General features: G+C 42.9%; 1 protein-coding gene across 2 annotated transcripts in view; it reads right to left on the bottom strand.

The window, feature by feature from the left end:
• The window catches only part of LOC101517949 (holocytochrome c-type synthase-like), a 91,813-nt gene that overhangs the window by 28,207 nt on the left and 45,440 nt on the right, over positions 1–18,166 (bottom strand). Inside the window, exon 7 of one of the 2 annotated variants that reach the window (XM_058665605.1) lies at positions 7,243–7,276. The exons of the other annotated variant lie outside the window; for it this stretch is intronic. Within the exon in view, the coding sequence (XP_058521588.1) occupies positions 7,258–7,276 (19 nt within the window). The 3' untranslated portion in view covers positions 7,243–7,257. Of the gene's footprint in view, positions 1–7,242; positions 7,277–18,166 lie in introns of those variants that run through there. 2 annotated transcript variants of the gene reach the window in all.

Genomic DNA, 18,166 nt, shown 5'->3' with positions numbered 1-18,166 from the left:
ATACCTCAACTGTGTTTCAAACACTTATGTTAGGCCACTGTTGGGTAACTATTTTAACAGAAGGGCTACTTAATAACAGAATGCTGCATTTCTCATGTCATGTACTGAAAGTAGGAAAGAAAATGTTGTGAACACAGCACACTACAGAGAGTGGATGGTTTAGTCTGGTGACCATACAGCTGGCATCCCAAGAAAAAATAAAACTTTGAAGTATGATTTCTACTTTCTGTGACAAATACGTGATACCATCGTAAAGTAAGGGAAGTATTTAATAAAATAGCAATCTATTCTGTCACGGCAGGGAATTTAACAGGAAAGCACTTCAGTTTGTCAACATGAGAGATGCTGGTGGCCCTGATGCGAGCAGTCTTAACAGGAAGTTGAAGGATGAGTGGGAAGTGAGCAAGAGAGTCACTGAGAGAAACTCTTGAGAGCCTGTGCTGACCGAGGAAGACAGAAAGGGTGCAATAGCTAGGGGGATATGCAGGCCCCAAAAAGGAGCTTAGGCTTGTTATATTTAGTTCGCGAAATTTCAGATGACTTCATCCAAGGTATGCTATAGAGCGAAAGGGAGATTAATGATGATGGGGGGAGAAGACCATGAAAGAAACAAAGTCCTTGGAGGCAAGGAAATAGGGACCAGAGTGAGTGGAAGGGTGAACCTCTGAAAGAAGGAAAGACACTTTCTCTGTTAGAACAACTTCTTGGTGTTTTAAAATAGAGAGCAGACCAGCTGGGCCTTGGGGCTTAGTATATGGAGGAGGAAGGAGGCTATGTGGGGTAAGGAAAGAAAGTAAATCCAAATCATGAAGAGCCTTGGAAGCCAAGGAATTCACACCTCCTCCTGAAGACACTGGGGTTTGGAAACATGCTGCCAGCCAGGGGATGACGCAACAGCAAACATCCATGGAGCCCCAAATCAAGTGCACAGGAAGGAAACCCATTACCAGCATAGCTAACTAGGCATGATGCCAGTTGGCAGGCTGGGCTAAGGATTGGGGGAGAGCTTTGGATTAAGGAAGGGGCTGCCTGAAAGCAAGCGCTCTGGCCTTGGTATCAGACGTCTCGGCTAGAATCCGATTGCTGAGAGGGGCAAATATTTCCATTTATTTCTGAATCTTTTCTGCAAAATGAGAGTATTCACTTTTCTTGGAACAGGTTTTGTAAACAATAAATGAATCACACACTTGTGCCATGCCCGGCAATTGCTTGATGGATAGTAGCAGTGGAATCAGAATTCCTGGAAGAGACACCTGGGCTTCACATTCTTAATAAGCCCTGCTGATCTCTGAGGCTTGTGAAAAAGCCTGTCTTCGGCTTTTCTTGTGACCTGGAAGATGATAAATGCTCAATAATTCTTTGTGGGATAGATAGATAAATCAAGGATAGACAGAACTGGATGTAAAAATGTTAGTCTCAAGGTAAAGCATGAACATTCAGGGTTCTCTTTATGAAAGTGTGTCACCTTCCTGTGAGTCAGAGGGCCACAGCATGTGGGTTGATTCCCTTTTTGTTGAAAAACCCCAAGGGAGAGTCCCATAATCACACAAAACCTAACCTCAGGCAAAGCCACATGAACCACGTACAACAGCATGAGGACTTGTTATAACAGGACAGACCAGGATTGCCAGCCACAGCCCTGCAAACCTGGTCTCTTTAGAGGAAACAAACTTTTCATCTGGAAGCAAAACCATCCTGGCCTTAATTATGATGAATCCATTTCTGGATAGAATTCCTCCCTTCCCTTCCAAGAATGATGAACTTTGCATACACACACACACACACACACACACACACACACACACACAGCCTGGCCATTGCAGTTCCCTACCTACCAGGATCCTAAACTCCACCAGTGCCCGTGCTGACTCAATCAGGAAGGATCACCATAAAATTGGCCCCCTTGCAAGTTTTCACCAGCGCCTTATCATTCACCTAATTTATCAGTGTCTGAAAACCAAAGCATTGGAACAATTCTAATTTAACTTCTTTTTCCTGCCTAGTTGGCAACTCTCCTCATGTTTAAATAAGCCAACTTTTGAGTGTGTGTGGGTGGACGAGGGTGATGAGGAAAGAAAGCCCAAGAAAAAAACTGGCTGCCTGACAATCTCTTTCAGGAGCATCATTTGTTATGCTGCTAAAGCTCCCCCCCCCACCCCCCCGCCATCACTCTCACTGGATGTCAGTTTGCGTATTCAACTTTTCACCAACCTTAACCCGTGGCTCGTGCCTCTTCCTCCCTGGAGACCAGAAGTTTCCAAACGTTAGTGGCGCGCAGACCCAGCATGGCAACCTGCTGAGAAGACCTGGCAGCCACATCTACTCTGGCCGTCCTCCCTTTGGGCAGTCGGTGAGCCCTTGCGGGCAGCTGGGCCTCCCCTCAGGAGGGCTCCAGGGGCTGCTGTGGGCTTTTTCTTCTTTTTCTCCTTCTTCTTCTGTGAGTGTAGCATTTGGATCCTCCTGGAAGTGAGATGTTTAAGTCTACACAGAGAATGGAGTACTAAATGGCTTGCAATGCACAGAATGGGTTTCAGACACTGATTATTCTTGCACTACTTTCTGCTGACTATTTCAGGGCACCGAAGACTCTGAGGCCGGGTAGGATGCCTTGAGACTGAGCTCAAACCCATGAGCTAGAGTCCTTTGGAAGCCTAGCATAAAACTTTAAAAAGTTTTGCTTGAGTGCAGCAGCTCCACCTGCTCGAAAATTCTAGGGCTCGAGTTTCAGCACACCCATGAACTGACAATGTGCTCTTTAAGTATATATAATCTAGCTAGATTATATTATTATTTAACATCATTTAGTTCACAGCTAACTGTAATCTTTACCAGATACTAGGTTTTATCTTGTCTTGCTTTGTTTTTGCTTGTTTCTTATTGTGATGGAAAAATATATGACACACATCACTTATCTCAATCATTCTTCAGTGGACAGTCAAGGGCATTGACTGTTGTGAAGATATATATTTTGATGAAATCATTGAAAGCAACTTGTTGACATCCCAATGTGTCACCTCCAATTATTTAAATATAAATACCCTCATGCAATTTCTTAATTTGATAAATTTGACATTGTAAAAGATTTACTTTTATTTGAAAGGCAGAGTTACAGATGGACAAGAAGAGCAAGAGAGAGGGAAAGAGAGACAATCAGACTGAGAGAGAGGAAAAGCTAAAGAGAGCACTTCCGTCCACTGATTCACTCCCAGGTGGCTGGGGCTGAGCAGACCGGAAGCCTTCTTCTGGATCTCCTATGCTTGTGAGGGGTCCGAGGATTTGTGCCATTCTCTGTTGCCTTTTCAGGCTATAAACAAGGAGCTGGGTTGGAAGTGAAACAGCCAAGACTCAAAGTGGTCCCTGAATGGGATGCCAGTACCACAGGCAGAGGCTAAGTCCGCTACACCATTGTATAGGCCCTGATAAATTTAATATTCACACAACACTTAGTATTGCCTAATTTATGGTTCAGATCCAATATTCTTCATTTATGTGAATAACAATTTTCAACCTTGAGAAAGATTTTAGAAATTTTTTTTTGAAAGGTAGAGAAAGGAAGAAAGAGAAAGAGATTTTTCAATTGTTGGTTCACTCCTCAAATGTTTGGAATGGCTAGAGCTGGACCAAGGTTAAAACCAGGAGACCAGAATTGATCCAAGTGTATATTATAATGTACCCATTACCTGCCGCCTCCCAGGGTACACATTTTCAGAGAGCTGGAATTGGATGCGAATCTAGTACCTGGATGCAGAGACTCTGATATTAGTTAGAGGCGTGTCAAGAGGAATCAACGGCTGTGCCAAATACCTACCCATTTAGGGCATTTATTTATGTTTTCTTTTTAAATATTTCCTTATTTTTTTACCTACTTAAGAAGAAGAGGAGGTGGCGAGAGAAAAAAATAGAAACAGAGAGGACAGAGAATCTTCCATATTTTGATTCACTCCCCCAAAACAGCCAGAGTCAGGCCAAGATGAAGGCAGGAGGCAGTCTGGCCTCTGACCATGGTGGAAGCGAACCGGGTCATCCTCTACTGCCTCCAGGGAAGTGGTGGCGGGAAGCTGGTTGGGAAGCAGAGGTGTCAGGATTCAAACCAGCACTCCAATGTGGTCTGCAAGCTTTCCACCTGATGAGATAAGCCAGTGCACAGAAACTCCCACCCACATTTTTGACATTCCAAAGAATGTCTTCTAGTTCATTCTATACTTATTAAACCCATCTAGGGTGATCTCTTATTACATGATCTTGGTCATTTTCTCCCTAACAGAATGGTTTTAAGGGTCATCTATAAGATGTTTACAGCTCTTGTAAAATTGTAAAGATATTTCTCAGCAATTTCTTCTTTCAGTTTTATAGTCTTCCTTTTAGATTCAGTTCTTAAATTTGAGTTGAGTTTATTATCTGTATAAAATAAGTAGAATAAGCAAGAGTTCACCTTTGTTTTCTCAGTAAACAAGCATTTCCCATACTATTAAATAATCACTTTTCTTGGGCCCAGCGCAGTGGCTCAGCAGCTAAATCTCACCTTGTACATGCCAGTTCATATCCCACTATTCAACTTTCCATCCAGCTTTCTGATTGTGGCTGGGGAAAGCAGTAAAGGATGGCCCAAAGCCTTGGGACCCTGCACCTGCATGGGAGCCCAGTCGCTCCTGGCTCCTGGCTTCAAATCAGTTCAGCTCCAGCCATTGTGGCTACTTGGAGAGTGAACCAGCAGATGGATGGAAGATTTTTCTCACTGTTTCTCCTTCTCTCCGTAGATCTGCTTTTCCAACAAAAAATAAATTCTAAAAAAAGAATAATCACCTTTCTTTTCCATGGTTATTCACTATATTCTTATAAACCAGGTTCCCACACAAAGGGTCTTCAAAAACTTCCTGGAATACTTGTGTAATAAAGAAACTACGCATGCATTTCTTTTTATTTGGCACCTAAATAAATTTGTCTGTTAACTACATTTTACATCAAATTTTCAAAGTCTCTTTGTATACATATGTTTTCAGCCTCCAACTTCTTTCTTGAATGAATCTGACAATTCCTGTTCAGAATCCACAGTTTTCACTTATGTGGCTTTGCCTTATGCTTTCATACCTTCCTGTTGACCCTACAGCTTCTCTCTTTGATCTTATTTTTCAAGACTGACAGATATTTGGGGACTTTCATACCTCTCCATAGAATTCAGATCACTTTTATTAAGATCTTAAAACATTTTTCCCATAGTCAGCCACTGCAATAGTCTTGGCATGTAGCTCTCCAGCTGCCCTGATGGACACCAAGCTGAAAATCTATCAGTGAAGATTCAGTTCCTGAAAACCCACTTCTTACCATACCACAAAAATGTCAAAATCCTACTTGAGAGTAATTAAAAAATGTTTTTGTAGTGGTTATAAATCCCAATTGATCAAAAATAAATAAATAAATAAATAAATAAATCCCAATTGATCAACTCAGCTGTTTAAGGAAGAATGCTTCTTTTAATATACCAAGACTGAACTGAATTTCTTTTGGGAGTCTCTATTCTGCTGAATAGAAGAAACTTCATTGTAGTTCATCTGGCTGCCCTGTTCGATTTCTCAGAGAGGTGGAACTGAGTTCCAGGGACTTAATAAAACCAAGAAATCAAGGCAGAGTGAATTCCATTAACCCCTCATTAACGCTGAGTCAGGCACGTGTCAGTAACATGTCCACTGTTCCGTCTGTTCTTCATCAATGTCCATTGTCCTCTCCAGTCATAAGCCACTGCCCATTCCTCTCTGGGGTTCCCAACAATCATTCTGTAGTTACATAAAAGGAATTTAGAAATGCTGTGAGCACTTATTTGCCTAAAGCTTCACAGGCCCATTCACCTCTAGAGACGGAAAAGGACTCTCAGAGCTGGGACGTGGATCTCTGAGGAGTGGCATTACTAAATGTTCAGGGAGCTAGATGTCTGTTTTTGTTTTTACAATAAGGGGAGCAGATCTTGTGCATCCCATGGGTATAGTCCAAGAAAACAATCACATTTTCTTCACTCTCTTCTCCCCTGACCAGTACCCACTTTTTTCCCTCTCTTCAGCAGTATTTGTAATGTCATAATTTTAATCTACTCCCTAGTCACAGGCTTAAGTTGCCACCAATCCTAATAGTCAATAAGTAAAAAAGTAAAAATGCACCACCATATTTCCATTGGAGTATAAACATAGGCCAAAAAAAAAAAAATATGACAATCCCATCCCAAAGTGATCATTTCATTCCTACACTGTTTTGTGTGCATTCTGTATCAGCTGCCACATATACAGAAAACATATGGTCTTTGTCCTTTTGAAACTGGGTTATTTTGCTGTGCTTAATGATTTCCAGTTGTGTCCATTTTTCTTGCTGAAGACAGGACTTCATTTTTGATGCCTGAGGAGTATTCCATAGTGTATTTATACCACATTTCTTTATACAGTCAAGCTTTGATGGACATGTGGGTTGGTTCTATGTCTTAGCTATTGTGAATACAGTTGCAATAAACATGGGTGTACAAATAACTCTCTCATACGCTGATTTCACTTCATTTGGGTGAATTTCCAGCTGGGTTGGGAATGGCTGGGTTATATGGTAGATCTATTTTCAGGTCTCTCAGGAATCTCCATGCTGTCTTGTATACTGATTTTACCACCCTATATTATCACCAATAGTGGATTAATGCACCTTTTCCTCATAGTCCTTCCAGCACTTATTACTTTTTGATTTTTAGATGATAGTTATTCTACTTGGTTTTTATTTCCATTTCCCTAATGGCTAGTTAATCTGAGCTTTTTTTTTTTTCATATATGTGTTGGCCATTTGTATTTCATTCTTTGAATATTACCTGTTCATGTTCTTTGCTCATTTCTTAATTGGATTGCTTGTATGTTGTTGTTGAGTTTTCTGGGCTCTTTGTATGTCCTGAATTAGTTGCATAATTTTAAATATTTTCTTCCTTTCTATTGGCTGCTCCTTTACTCTGTTGATGGCTTCTTTTGCAACATGGAAGCTTCTTAGCTTGATGTAATCCCTTTTTTGTTTTTGCTTAAATTACCTTTGTTTCTGGGCTCTTACAAGAAGTCTTGGCCTATATCTATATTTTGTTAAATTTTCCCACTGTTTTCCTCTAATAGTTTGATGGTATCAGGTCATATATTTAGATTCTTGATCTATTTTGAGTTTATTTTTGTGTAAGATGTAAGGTAAGGGTAAATTCAATTTTCCAGCTCAATTTGTTGAAGAGATTGTTCTTTTCTCCCTGCATTGATTTCAGTTTGATGTCTGAAAGCTATATCAAAAAAAAAAAAGGGTTTGCCCTTAGAATCTCAAATATGTTAAGACAAAAGTCTCCAAACCTGTGAGTCCGTGGGATTCACCAACAGTTACTCTATATTAGTCATGGTTCTCTGGAGAAGCAAAGAATTAGGTTGAGTATATGTTCAGAAATATTGACTGTAAATAGTTCACACAGTTATGGAGGCTGGAAGGGCAAATCTGCAGGGTGGGCTGGCAGGCTGGAACTCCAACGTTGCCTGCTAAGACACCAATTCACTATGACATAAATGAAGTCAACAGTCTGAAGGTAGCCTGCTGAAGAATTCCCTCTTGATTCGGGGAGACAGATCTCCCAATTGATTGAATGACAATCACCTCACACTGTGGAACGATCTGTTTTATTCAGTGCTCGACTGCCTGAAACATTCAGAACACAATGATAAACACTGGAATAACATGTGATGAAGTCCTTGAACACCCCATGGCCAGCCAAGTGGACACAAAAGCTCATCTGAACACTCTCTTTGATTAATGCTATATAATTGAGCATCAAGACAAATATTTCAACATAATGGATATGTATTTTTAATAATACATAACTTAGATAATGATAAAATCCATCCTAGTCGAGTAGATTTCAGTATATCCACAGGTTGTTTAGTATAGTCACAAAGTTCCAAAACATTTCATCAATACAAAAAGCCAAGTCAACAGGAAGATTCAGTAGAGGGAATCAGCTGGGTAAGTGTTGTGACAAAATACTGGAAGCTAAGTAATTTGTAGCAAAAAAAAAAAAAAAAAAAAAAAAATGATTTAGCTTACAGTTTTGAAGGTCTAAGTAAATGGGACTGGCTTCTATTCACTTCCAGGGAGAATTTCCTGGTTGTTGATGTGGCAATGATGGCAATGGTGAGAGCATGTGGGTAAGGGTCACAGGGTGAGGCTGGGAGTCAGAGATGAGGGAGAGGTCTGTCCTGCTTTTCCATAAGAAGCTACTCTGGCACAAGCCAACTAGGGTCTCAGGAGGACTCCTTAGCCAATTCTGAGGGCAGTATTTCCAATGACTTACCTCTCTCCCGCTGGGCCCCACCTCTTAAAGGTCCACCATCTCTTCTTAGTAATGCCATACCAACACCAAGCTTCCGAAACAGGAACCTTTGGTGGATACATTTAAATCGTATCCCAGACATACTCAGTAACTGCACATATATCACACCTGTATCATACACATACCACCCCTAGAACAGGAGGGACACCCAGGAGGCTGGTGGGAGACTGTGGAAGCACAGACCTCTCAGAAAAGGGTAGCAGGCTGCTGGTACTGGCACCCTAGAACTGACAGGGGTCTCACAGCGCCAGGCTGTGGGGGCATGAGCTAAATGCTCTTGTACACAGGAGCTGAGAAGGACTCTATCCGCAAGTCAGGCTCTGTCCTCTTAGAAGGGGGTTTTCCTGGGAGCTTCTGGTACCTCTAACAGGGTGCAAAATGCTGAACCCTGGGACTGACTCTGTTGCTAGGGCAACACTTCCAGGAACAGCAAGCACACAGGAAGGATCACCCCTTCTCATCCTCCTGTCTTCCAGGCTTCTTTTAACCTCCCTGTTGATGAGACTTAACAGGGAACAGCTGGCAACAAGGGAATTGAGTTGCTAAAGCCCAGGCTCACCACTGCAGAGCTGAGTATAGAAGAACTGTCAGGAGCTGAGACAGACATCTTTCACCTCTCTCTCTCTCTCTCTCTCTCTCTCTGCAGCCTGGGGGAATAGATTCTCTGCAGGAACGGAGAGCTGGGGTGTCAGAATGGGGTGTCAGAAGTCTTATTCTTACCCATAATGGTATGTTCTTCTGAATAATTGGTTTCTGTTGCAAGTAGCTTTGTGATGTGTCCAATGCCTAGTTTGAGACACGGGTAACATGATCTGAGCACCTGGGAAACCCCCGCTTCGTTCTAGCACACAGTGCCAGGTTTAAATCATGTATGGGGACTGGACTATTTGGCATGGGGAGGCAAGGGTGGTAAAAAGGACTGTGCTACGGCAAAGTGAACTGGGTCATACTGTATGCACTTTGTACCGTATGTTATATAACACAGCACTGAGCTCAGTGAGAGTATCTGACTCGGGGGAGGTGGTCCCTGGCACACATGCTTACTAACCCACTCCAGAGATGCACCAGGGTTAAAGGTGGAGACGTCTTTCTGGATAAGGAGATGATGACAACAGCAGTAACTCCCTTTTCTGAACCTGCCTCTACAGTGCCTTCCATGGCCACCTCTAGTTAGTCCTGCAGTCTATGATATTGTGGAATTCTGCTTCTCTGATGGAACCCTGACAAAAACATAGATTTTTATGATAGTTTTTCCTTTTATTTATAGCATTATTATCAAGTAGACATGCATCCTTAAAACATGCACTTGTTTAGCTTGGCTTGCATATTTTTTTTATCTGAAAGGCAGATTTACAAGGAGAGAGAGAGAGAAAGATCTTCCTTCCACTGGTTCACTCCCCAAATGGCCACAATGGCCAGAGCTGAACCAATCTGAAACCAGGAGTCAGGAGCTTCTTCCAGGTCTCCCATGTGGGCACAGGCTCCCAAAGCTTTGGGCCATCCTCCACTGTTTTCTCAGTCCACAAGCAGGGAGCTCTATGGGAAGTGGAGCAACCGGGACAAGAACTGGCACCCATATGGGATCATGGTGCTTACAGGCGGGGGATTAGCCAATTGAGCCATTGTGCTGGGCCCTAACTTACTTTCTTTTTTCAGATTTGTTCTTGCAGTTTATAAGTGCTAGCAATTTCAAATTTTAAAAAATAAGTTTGAAAATTTTTGATCTTAAAAATCCTGCTTGACTTTTGATTGACCCATAGATTCAGCGACCTAATTTGTAGAAAATTAACTAATCATACCTAAATGTGATCTTTGTGTCCAATTATTTAGATCTTTAGTTTCTCCCAGAAATGTTCTTTAATTTTCAATGTGCAGGACTCTTTTTGCCTATTTATTTGTTTGATTGACTGACATTACGTGAACAGATTTCACATACTTCACCACACAGATTCAGGAACACAGTAGTACACCCCACCCTCCCCACACTCCTTCCCACACTGCCCACCCATACACCATTTTTTCCCCCTAATCTTTATAATAGCTTAATTTCATTGTACTTCATATTTGCAGCGTTTATTTCATCTTAAATACATAACATCAATCTTATACATTTTAGGATTTTTTTTTCATTTCTGCAGCTAGTTGGACACAATTAGATCCACTTTTGAGTGTAATACTCAGATCCCATAGCTTTATTAACTTTTAATTCCAAAAGCTGTTTTGTAGCTAAAGAGATTTTCTGTACAAACAGCATGTCATTCCAAACAGGGGAAGTTTTACTCTTTATTTTTGAATCTGTGTGAAATTTACTTTTGTCTTGCCTTATTGCAATGGCTAGAACCTCTGGCATGATGTTTAGCAATCAAAGCCTCCTTTGCTTTTCTCCTTTTTTCAGGCTGTTAATTTGATGAACTTCGCAATTCATTCTCTAATGCTAAGTATACTTTAAGCTTTCAGGACAAATTACAAATAGTCATGATGTGTATTTTAATACTGTGAAATTCAGCTTCCTAAAAGCTGCTTGGAATTTTTTGTATTTATGTTCACAAAGAATATTGACCTGTAATTTTATTTTATTTTATTTTTGGTATATCTTTCACAGATTTTGGCATTAATATTATGCTGATGTGAAGTGGCATTAGTTAAACAGTAGTCTAACTTCTTTATTTTCTTAAAGATTGTATGTAAAAATTGTATTTTATTAGTTATAGGCTATTTCAAATTTGTTTGATTTTGTGTCATTTCCCATAAATTACATTTTGACTTTGCTCATGATGCTGAATTTATTGATATATTATTTATAATGTTTTATAACTTTTAATGTCTGTAGCATCTGTAATAATAGCACTCAGTTGTCCTTGATAATGGTTGTTTCATTTTTATGTTTTTATGATTGTTCTATCCCATTCATTAGGATTTACCAATTTTACTTATCTTTCCAAGGAGACAATCTTTGTTTTTTTTTAATTATTATTTTTCTTATCTTTTGTTTGCTTTAACTTTATAACTACATCCTTCTATTTATTTTGAATTTATTTTGTACTTTTCCCCAAACCTGACTCCTAGTTTTTTTAGAGGGTAACTTTGAGTACTAATTTTTGATATTTTATCTTCATTAGCACAAGCTTAAGCTTTAAAGCATTTCTCTCAAAACACTGGTTTAGCTAACTGTGATAGATTTAGATGCAATATTTTCATACCGTAGTCTGAAGTATTTTAGCATGTAGTCTAAAGTATCTTAAGATTTTCTTATTTCTTCTTTGTGTCAAGAGTTTTATATATAAGGATATATTTTTGTCATCTACAATAATGCAAGTTTTTCCCAGAGCTCTTATTGTAGTTTTTCTTGTTTAATTAAATTTTGGTTAGCAGACACTGAAAGTTTATTTAACTTATAGGAATATCTTACAAGTATTTTTTGTTTCTTTTTCTATTATTTGATCGTAGACATTTAAATCTTGGGCTTTATTCCTTGCAACAACTGAAAATTTTTCTGGAAAATTCTACAGTGTTCTGAAGTTTTCATCAAACCCTGATATCATTTTCAGAGGATAAAGATTGTGTGAAGGTATATCATTCCTTGTTACCCTGGCTTCTGAATGGTGAGTTAAAAGCAAAACCCAGGCTCTTCTACCATCCCCTCTGAGGCGCATGCCCTGAAGAGGCACACCTTGGTCACACAAAACTTCCAATGTTCTAGATGCACACAATCTGTTAAAAACCTCAGGGTCAGATGTTTTGCCATCAGTAAAGGAGTTATTCTGGTATTCCTGTTTTATTCCTTTATCGTGTTCCTCAGTACATTCAGAAACTTGAGCAGGGAGGTGCTGCCTGTAGGTTCCCTTGAATGTGACTTATATGCCAACCAATTCTCTTTTTGAAGCAATCGATTCCTTCTTTGTTTTGACCAAAAAATGCTCTTGGTTTCAAAAATCCTATGCAGAGATTGTAGCTCTACTAAAGTCCCTTGATTCAGAGGTTCCTGGGTCTAATGTATCCATGGAAACATTTCTGCAGTTGGTAAATCTGATTTTCTTTGTCACCGTTGATGGCTCCAGCTAAAATCAACCTCACATGACACTGATACCACAAGCGATTTAAGCTAAAAGAATCCCAGACGAGTGGCAACTCTAAAGAAAGAAAACAGCATTGGAGTCTCAAGGACAGAAGCGAGCTCTCGCTCCAGCTGTATGACTCTGAGCAGACACTTGGCTTCTTGGAATCCCAGGACCTCCCTAAAGGAAACAGAGACGTGTTGTGCATCTTAAAGGGCTGGTAACAGAGGTCACATATTGGGAAGGCTGAAAGGTAGTGAGTACTCAGTAATAGTAGTTTTGTTTTCTTCCAAGAAAAGCAGTCAGTCCAAGTTTCCTTGATTATCTTAGGAAGTCCTAGAAAAGACTTTCAATAATGCTGAAAACCCAAGCCAAAGCAAAAAGGAAGATTGACAAAAACAAAATGAGCGAAACGAAAACAACAGTTTAAAGTAAGAATGATTCAGGAATGCATCTTACATCTGTATAACTTAACGCTTTGCCGGAGGGCTCCTTAGTCGTGATTTGATTTGAGTCCCGTAATGGCTCTAGGAAATTGACAGGGAAAACACTACTGGATTAATTTCAAACAAGAGGGCGTTAAAGACATCATATACCATTACTCACGGCACCTCATGTCCAGTGTAGTCCATTTCTCCACGGTGTTATCAACAAGTTCCACTTAATTGAAGTAATAAACATTGAAACGCCTCCCCATTTACACCCACAGATTTCTGTGGGTTTTTTTTTTTTCTCTTTTTCTGTTTTTGCTTTGTACATCCATGGATTTTTAAAGTGTGCAACTTTCACATTTTGGTTTTCATTTAGTTCTCACAACATACATTTCTGGCCATTTCTGACAAAAGCTTCAGAGAAGCCAAGCTGGCTAGTCCAGTGTCACACAGCTCGGGTCTTTTGACAATTCCAGGACTCCTGAGCTCATGAACTGTGAGCACTCTTGGGTTAATCAGCATGTTAAGGACAAGTAGAGAGGCAGGCAAACATCCAGGGTAAGAGGTGGTGTCATTCTGTAGCCCTGGAGCAGGGCTGTACACAAGTGGCTCTGGCGCTCGTGGCCACAGAGATTGGCACAGCCAGCACTCTGCCCAGGTCATTTAGCATAATCTGCAGCAACATTGTGATTTATTGATGGCTTTTATTTCCCACTGGGACGGCATAAAAATAATCAGATGAATAATGAGCTTGTGAAGACGGATGTACTTGGAGCCAGCTCCCGCAGAAGGGAATTAGGTGCTGGGATTCTGCCTGGAGCAGCACAAGACGATGAATGTTTCTGCAGAAGGCTGAGCCTCATTTGCTCCTTTGGCAGCAAATTGCTTCTCTCTACAGACACAGAGAGCTTAAGAGGTAGTAGTGCTGGCATCTTCCCATTCCAAGAGTGGAGATGAGCTGAGCATTGCTGCTCCCAGGGATGACAAAACATAACCTCTTCCAGGGGCGGAGTGGAAGAGCTATGTTAACCCCCTGGTAGCTGGCAAGAAAACCAGCCCCTCCACTTGACTTGATCACACACATTCCCGTAGGCACAGCCAAACTGTTCTAGTTAGCTCTTATTGAGTCACTCCAAAACCTAAGGACTTCAAACAGTCATCGCTTCATTACTTAGAGATCTGTGGATTATAATTGAGTGGCGCAGCAAGGATAACTTACCTTGTTTCCACGTTGTACTGGCTGTGCTGACTTTAAACGGGGTTCTGAACCAGCAACATCTCTCACATGATGGGGGCCACAGCTTTGGCTGCCAGCTGATGTGCCTCAGCTCTCCTGTATTCAGCCTCCCTCTGTAAGAACAACTCGAAGCAGCTGGGCTCTGTTAGCACAAATGAAGCACAAGTCCACGTAGACCTGGACTCAGAACGCCCAGAAAGTCATGAGATCAGCTGAGACTGAGAGGTAGTAAACCGACTTCTCTTTGGATGGTCATTTTAGAAGGCGCAAACACAAAGGATGGATTCATTGGAGTCAGGGGGGAGCACTCAGATGCAGCATACGGAGTAGGAAGCTCATCCAGGGGGAGCAAGGGTGGCAGAGGGAGAGGCACTGAGCTGATGCTACAGCAATGTTGAGTGTGGATGGTTCCTCAGAGCTGTGCTAAGAGAGGGCCAATGTGTTCAGGAGGTTATAAAGCTATCATAAAGGATGTGGGTGAGCTAGGACAGGGCATTGGGTGATGCAGTCCCTGAAACCTGGATGGCTGCCTGCTCCCAGTCCTCACTGCCATTGGAAAACTCTGGGAACCCCACACAATGTCCACTTCATCTTCTCCCACTTTTACCTTCTCCAAGAGTTACTTTGTCCTGAGCTTCCCATTTCCTTAAGTCTCTCACAAGTCGCTGCTGTCCAGCAGCGGCGACACCAAAAACGCTGAGGCAAGCTCTTGGGGGTCTGGGAAAAGCTGGCAGCCGGACCCTTCACTGCCAAAAGCGGCTGCGTTTAAAACCTCTCCGGGCCCAGCGGCATGGCCTAGTGGCTAAAGTCCTCGCCTTGAACGTCCCGGGATCCCATATGGGCGCCGGTTCTAAGCCTGGCAGCTCCACTTCCCATCCAGCTCCCTGCTTGTGGCCTGGGAAAGCAGTCGAGGACGGCCCAATGCTTTGGGACCCTGTACCCACATGGGAGACCTGGAAGAGGTTCCTGGTTCTCGGCTCCGGATCGGCACAGCACCAGCCATTGCGGCTCACTTGGGGAGTGAATCATCAGATGGAAGATCTTCCTCTCTGTCTCTCCTCCTCTGTATATCTGACTTTGTAATAAAAATAAATCTTTAAAAAAAAAAATAAAACCTTCTCTTCGCTGCGCCTGTACCCATTGGTCTAAGCTTTCCTACTCGCTTCTTCTGCCACCTTTCCTCCTGTTTTCCGCCATCCTTCTTCCCACATTTCTTCCCGTACTCTCTGCTTCATTCCCCAGTCTTTCTCCTTGTCGCCCCCCAGTCTTTCTTCGCATCATCGTCTGTTCCGTGCATCTGTCCTCTGTCTTCGTCCATCTGTCCTCCCACTAGTTTTTGCCCGCTACTTTTATATAGTTCTCCACCAATCACTTCTCCCCGTGGGTCCACTTGGCGCTACATGATAGGCCAGTAATCACCACGGGGGAACTAGCCTATCCTGTTTAGCTGCTGGCGAGACCAGCTCCGCCTCCTGGCCCTGGGCCAGCTGCCATCTTGCAAGGGCCCCTCCCAGTCCCAGGATTGGCTTTAGCACCCCGCTCCCCACACTCAGGCACAACACAGAAGAGACTGCCTCTCATTGATCAAGTGTAGTCTGCCCTTTCAACAAGGCTTCACTGTGTGTTCTCCCTCCCTTTATCCTGAATGCTCTCCTGACCAGGTTTCCTCTCTTCATTTCTTCAAAGCTAGTGTGTCCTGCTGAATCCCAGAAGTCTCCAGTACATATTAGTCTGCCTGTAACACTTCTGTGGAAGTCCATTTCTGATCCATCATCCTAGGACTGACCTCAGATTCTTAAGGTGACTTTCCAGGCCAGGCAAAGCCCCAGCCTGGCACATTCTGGATCTTTGAATACTTTCTCACTTCTCCATTGCACATAAGCCATTCTAACAGTCTAGGCACTCTACCTTCCTCCCCAACTGTCTCATTCCCCTCACCACACCCTTCACTTGACTGATTTATTCTTTAGCAAAACCTTTGCCCTAGTCATTTGCTCAAGCCCTGGAGCCAATTCCATGTCTGTCACATTCCTGTGGCACCTCTGCTTCCCATTTCCATGCTTTAGACAAAGGGTTAGGTGACAGGCCCGGCAGCGTGGCCTAGCAGCTTAAGTCCTCGCCTTGAATGTCCCGGGATCCCATATGGGCGCTGGTTCTAATCCCGCAGCTCCACTTCCCATCCAGCTCCCTGCTTGTGGCCTGGGAAAGCAGTCGAGGACGGCCCAAGGCTTTGGGACCCTGTACCCGTGTGGGAGACCTGGAGGAGAGGTTCCTGGTTCCCGGCATCGGATCGGCGCGCACCAGCCATTGCGGCTGACTTGGCGAGTGAATCATCGGACAGAAGATCTTCCTCTCTGTCTCTCTTCCTCTCTGTATATCTGACTTTGTAATAAAAATAAGTCTTAAAAAAAAAAAAGGGTTAGGTGACAAAGGTGTCTGTCTTCCATCCACTGAACATTGAACAGTGTTCACTCTGTCCTGGTCTATACATCTGTCCTCTGAGCTGTGCTGATAAAACGATAACTGGAAGGGAAAGAGAGATGGGAATGAAGGCTGCAAGCTGAGACTTGAGGTGGGGCAGACAAGTCTTAGGAGGCGAATGCTGTCAAGGGGTTGGGGAGCCAGACGGCAGAGCAAGTCCAGTACTCACCCACAGGCTAGCATCTGGAGGACGCTCAGGAAGAATGGGCTTTCCTTTAAGCTAATTCCTCCCTCAGCTCTCTCCTCTCTGCTGGGCATTTCCATATTGGCAGAATCCTCAAGAGCTGCTGTCACAGGACAAAATGCAGTCCGTCTTCCTCCTGCCAATCCACAATGCAGGAGAAACTGCTCATCATTTCATGGCCTGTACCATGAGCCAACCCCTGTAGAAATCAATGTATGGGAATTGTTATTGCACATCTACAGGTTAGGAAACCGAGGCACGGAGAGCTTGTACAGCTCACACAAGCTCCCCTCAGTAAGCAAATGGTCAATGTGGGATTTGAAACAGTCCTGTCTCCTGTCAACTTCGAAGATCTGAGACTTTGGCTAGGTGGGGAAACCAGGAAGTCAGAGACTCACCACCTCCATAAGCAGCCAACAGTCAATGCAAATGGATCACAGAATTCATCTGTCTAACCTCTACGGTTCACACTGCCTTATGTAAACACAGGGACTTGGAGACAGTCTCATCCAGCTACCTCCTTTTTATTTCGCTTTATTTTTGTGGACCCTGGGGGTTATGATTTGAAAATCCATCCGTATTTCTATGTGAACATCTGGTCCATTGCTTTTAAATGCTTCTAACAGCTGCGGCCACCCTGGACTCTTGCCCGCCACTTTCGGGGATGGATTCCCAGAGCGCAGCTCACTTCTTAAATGGCCCTTCAGCCTACAGTCATGGCCCTGAGGAAACAAGCGCCAAGACGTTGGGAGAGATCTGTGTGCAATATTCAGCTACTATAATCATTTCCAGTTAGCAACCTTAAAGGGAAAAGCGCAACTCTGTCTCTTTCCTAATATCCTCCTGTTCATTCAGGAAAGAACTCTGATGATCACACTTTTGACTAATCCTTATAGCCAGGAACTTGGCATTCTGCTTAATGCGCATCCCTCTTCCCACCTTGCCCAGGCCGGGAGACCAACAGGTGCAGCGACTTTGCTCACACGAGAGGCACCTCTGAGGACACAAGGGAGCTCCATCCTGACAAATGCGGAATTGTATTCTTGTTGGCAATTTGGTCTTCCACTGAGAAAGTGGAGGAACAAGAATAACTACTTCCACACGTTCATTTCTGGCTAACAAAACAGCTGGCTGTTGAAACGGCAGAGACAGAAAATTGAGAAAACATGAACATCAACTCCGAATATGTATACAGACTGCAGATATGCCTGTATCCACACGCCCTGCTTTCATCTACAGCGAACACCTGGTGCTTTACACAGCGGGATGGGGCCGGACAGCCAGGTAGAGCCCCAGCCAGTGCATCTGAAGCTGCCCACACCAGACAGGAATGAGATGTTCGGGACTGATATCCCAGCTTCTTTGGCCTCTGGTGGGAAACTCTGAGACATCTTCTGCCTCCCAGGG

The sequence above is a fragment of the Ochotona princeps genome, chromosome 6, assembly GCF_030435755.1.
Source record: "Ochotona princeps isolate mOchPri1 chromosome 6, mOchPri1.hap1, whole genome shotgun sequence".
NCBI classification, from domain to species: Eukaryota; Metazoa; Chordata; class Mammalia; order Lagomorpha; family Ochotonidae; genus Ochotona; species Ochotona princeps.
Note: the sequence above shows the minus strand (reverse complement) of the source record. Positions and strands in the feature narration are given on the sequence as shown.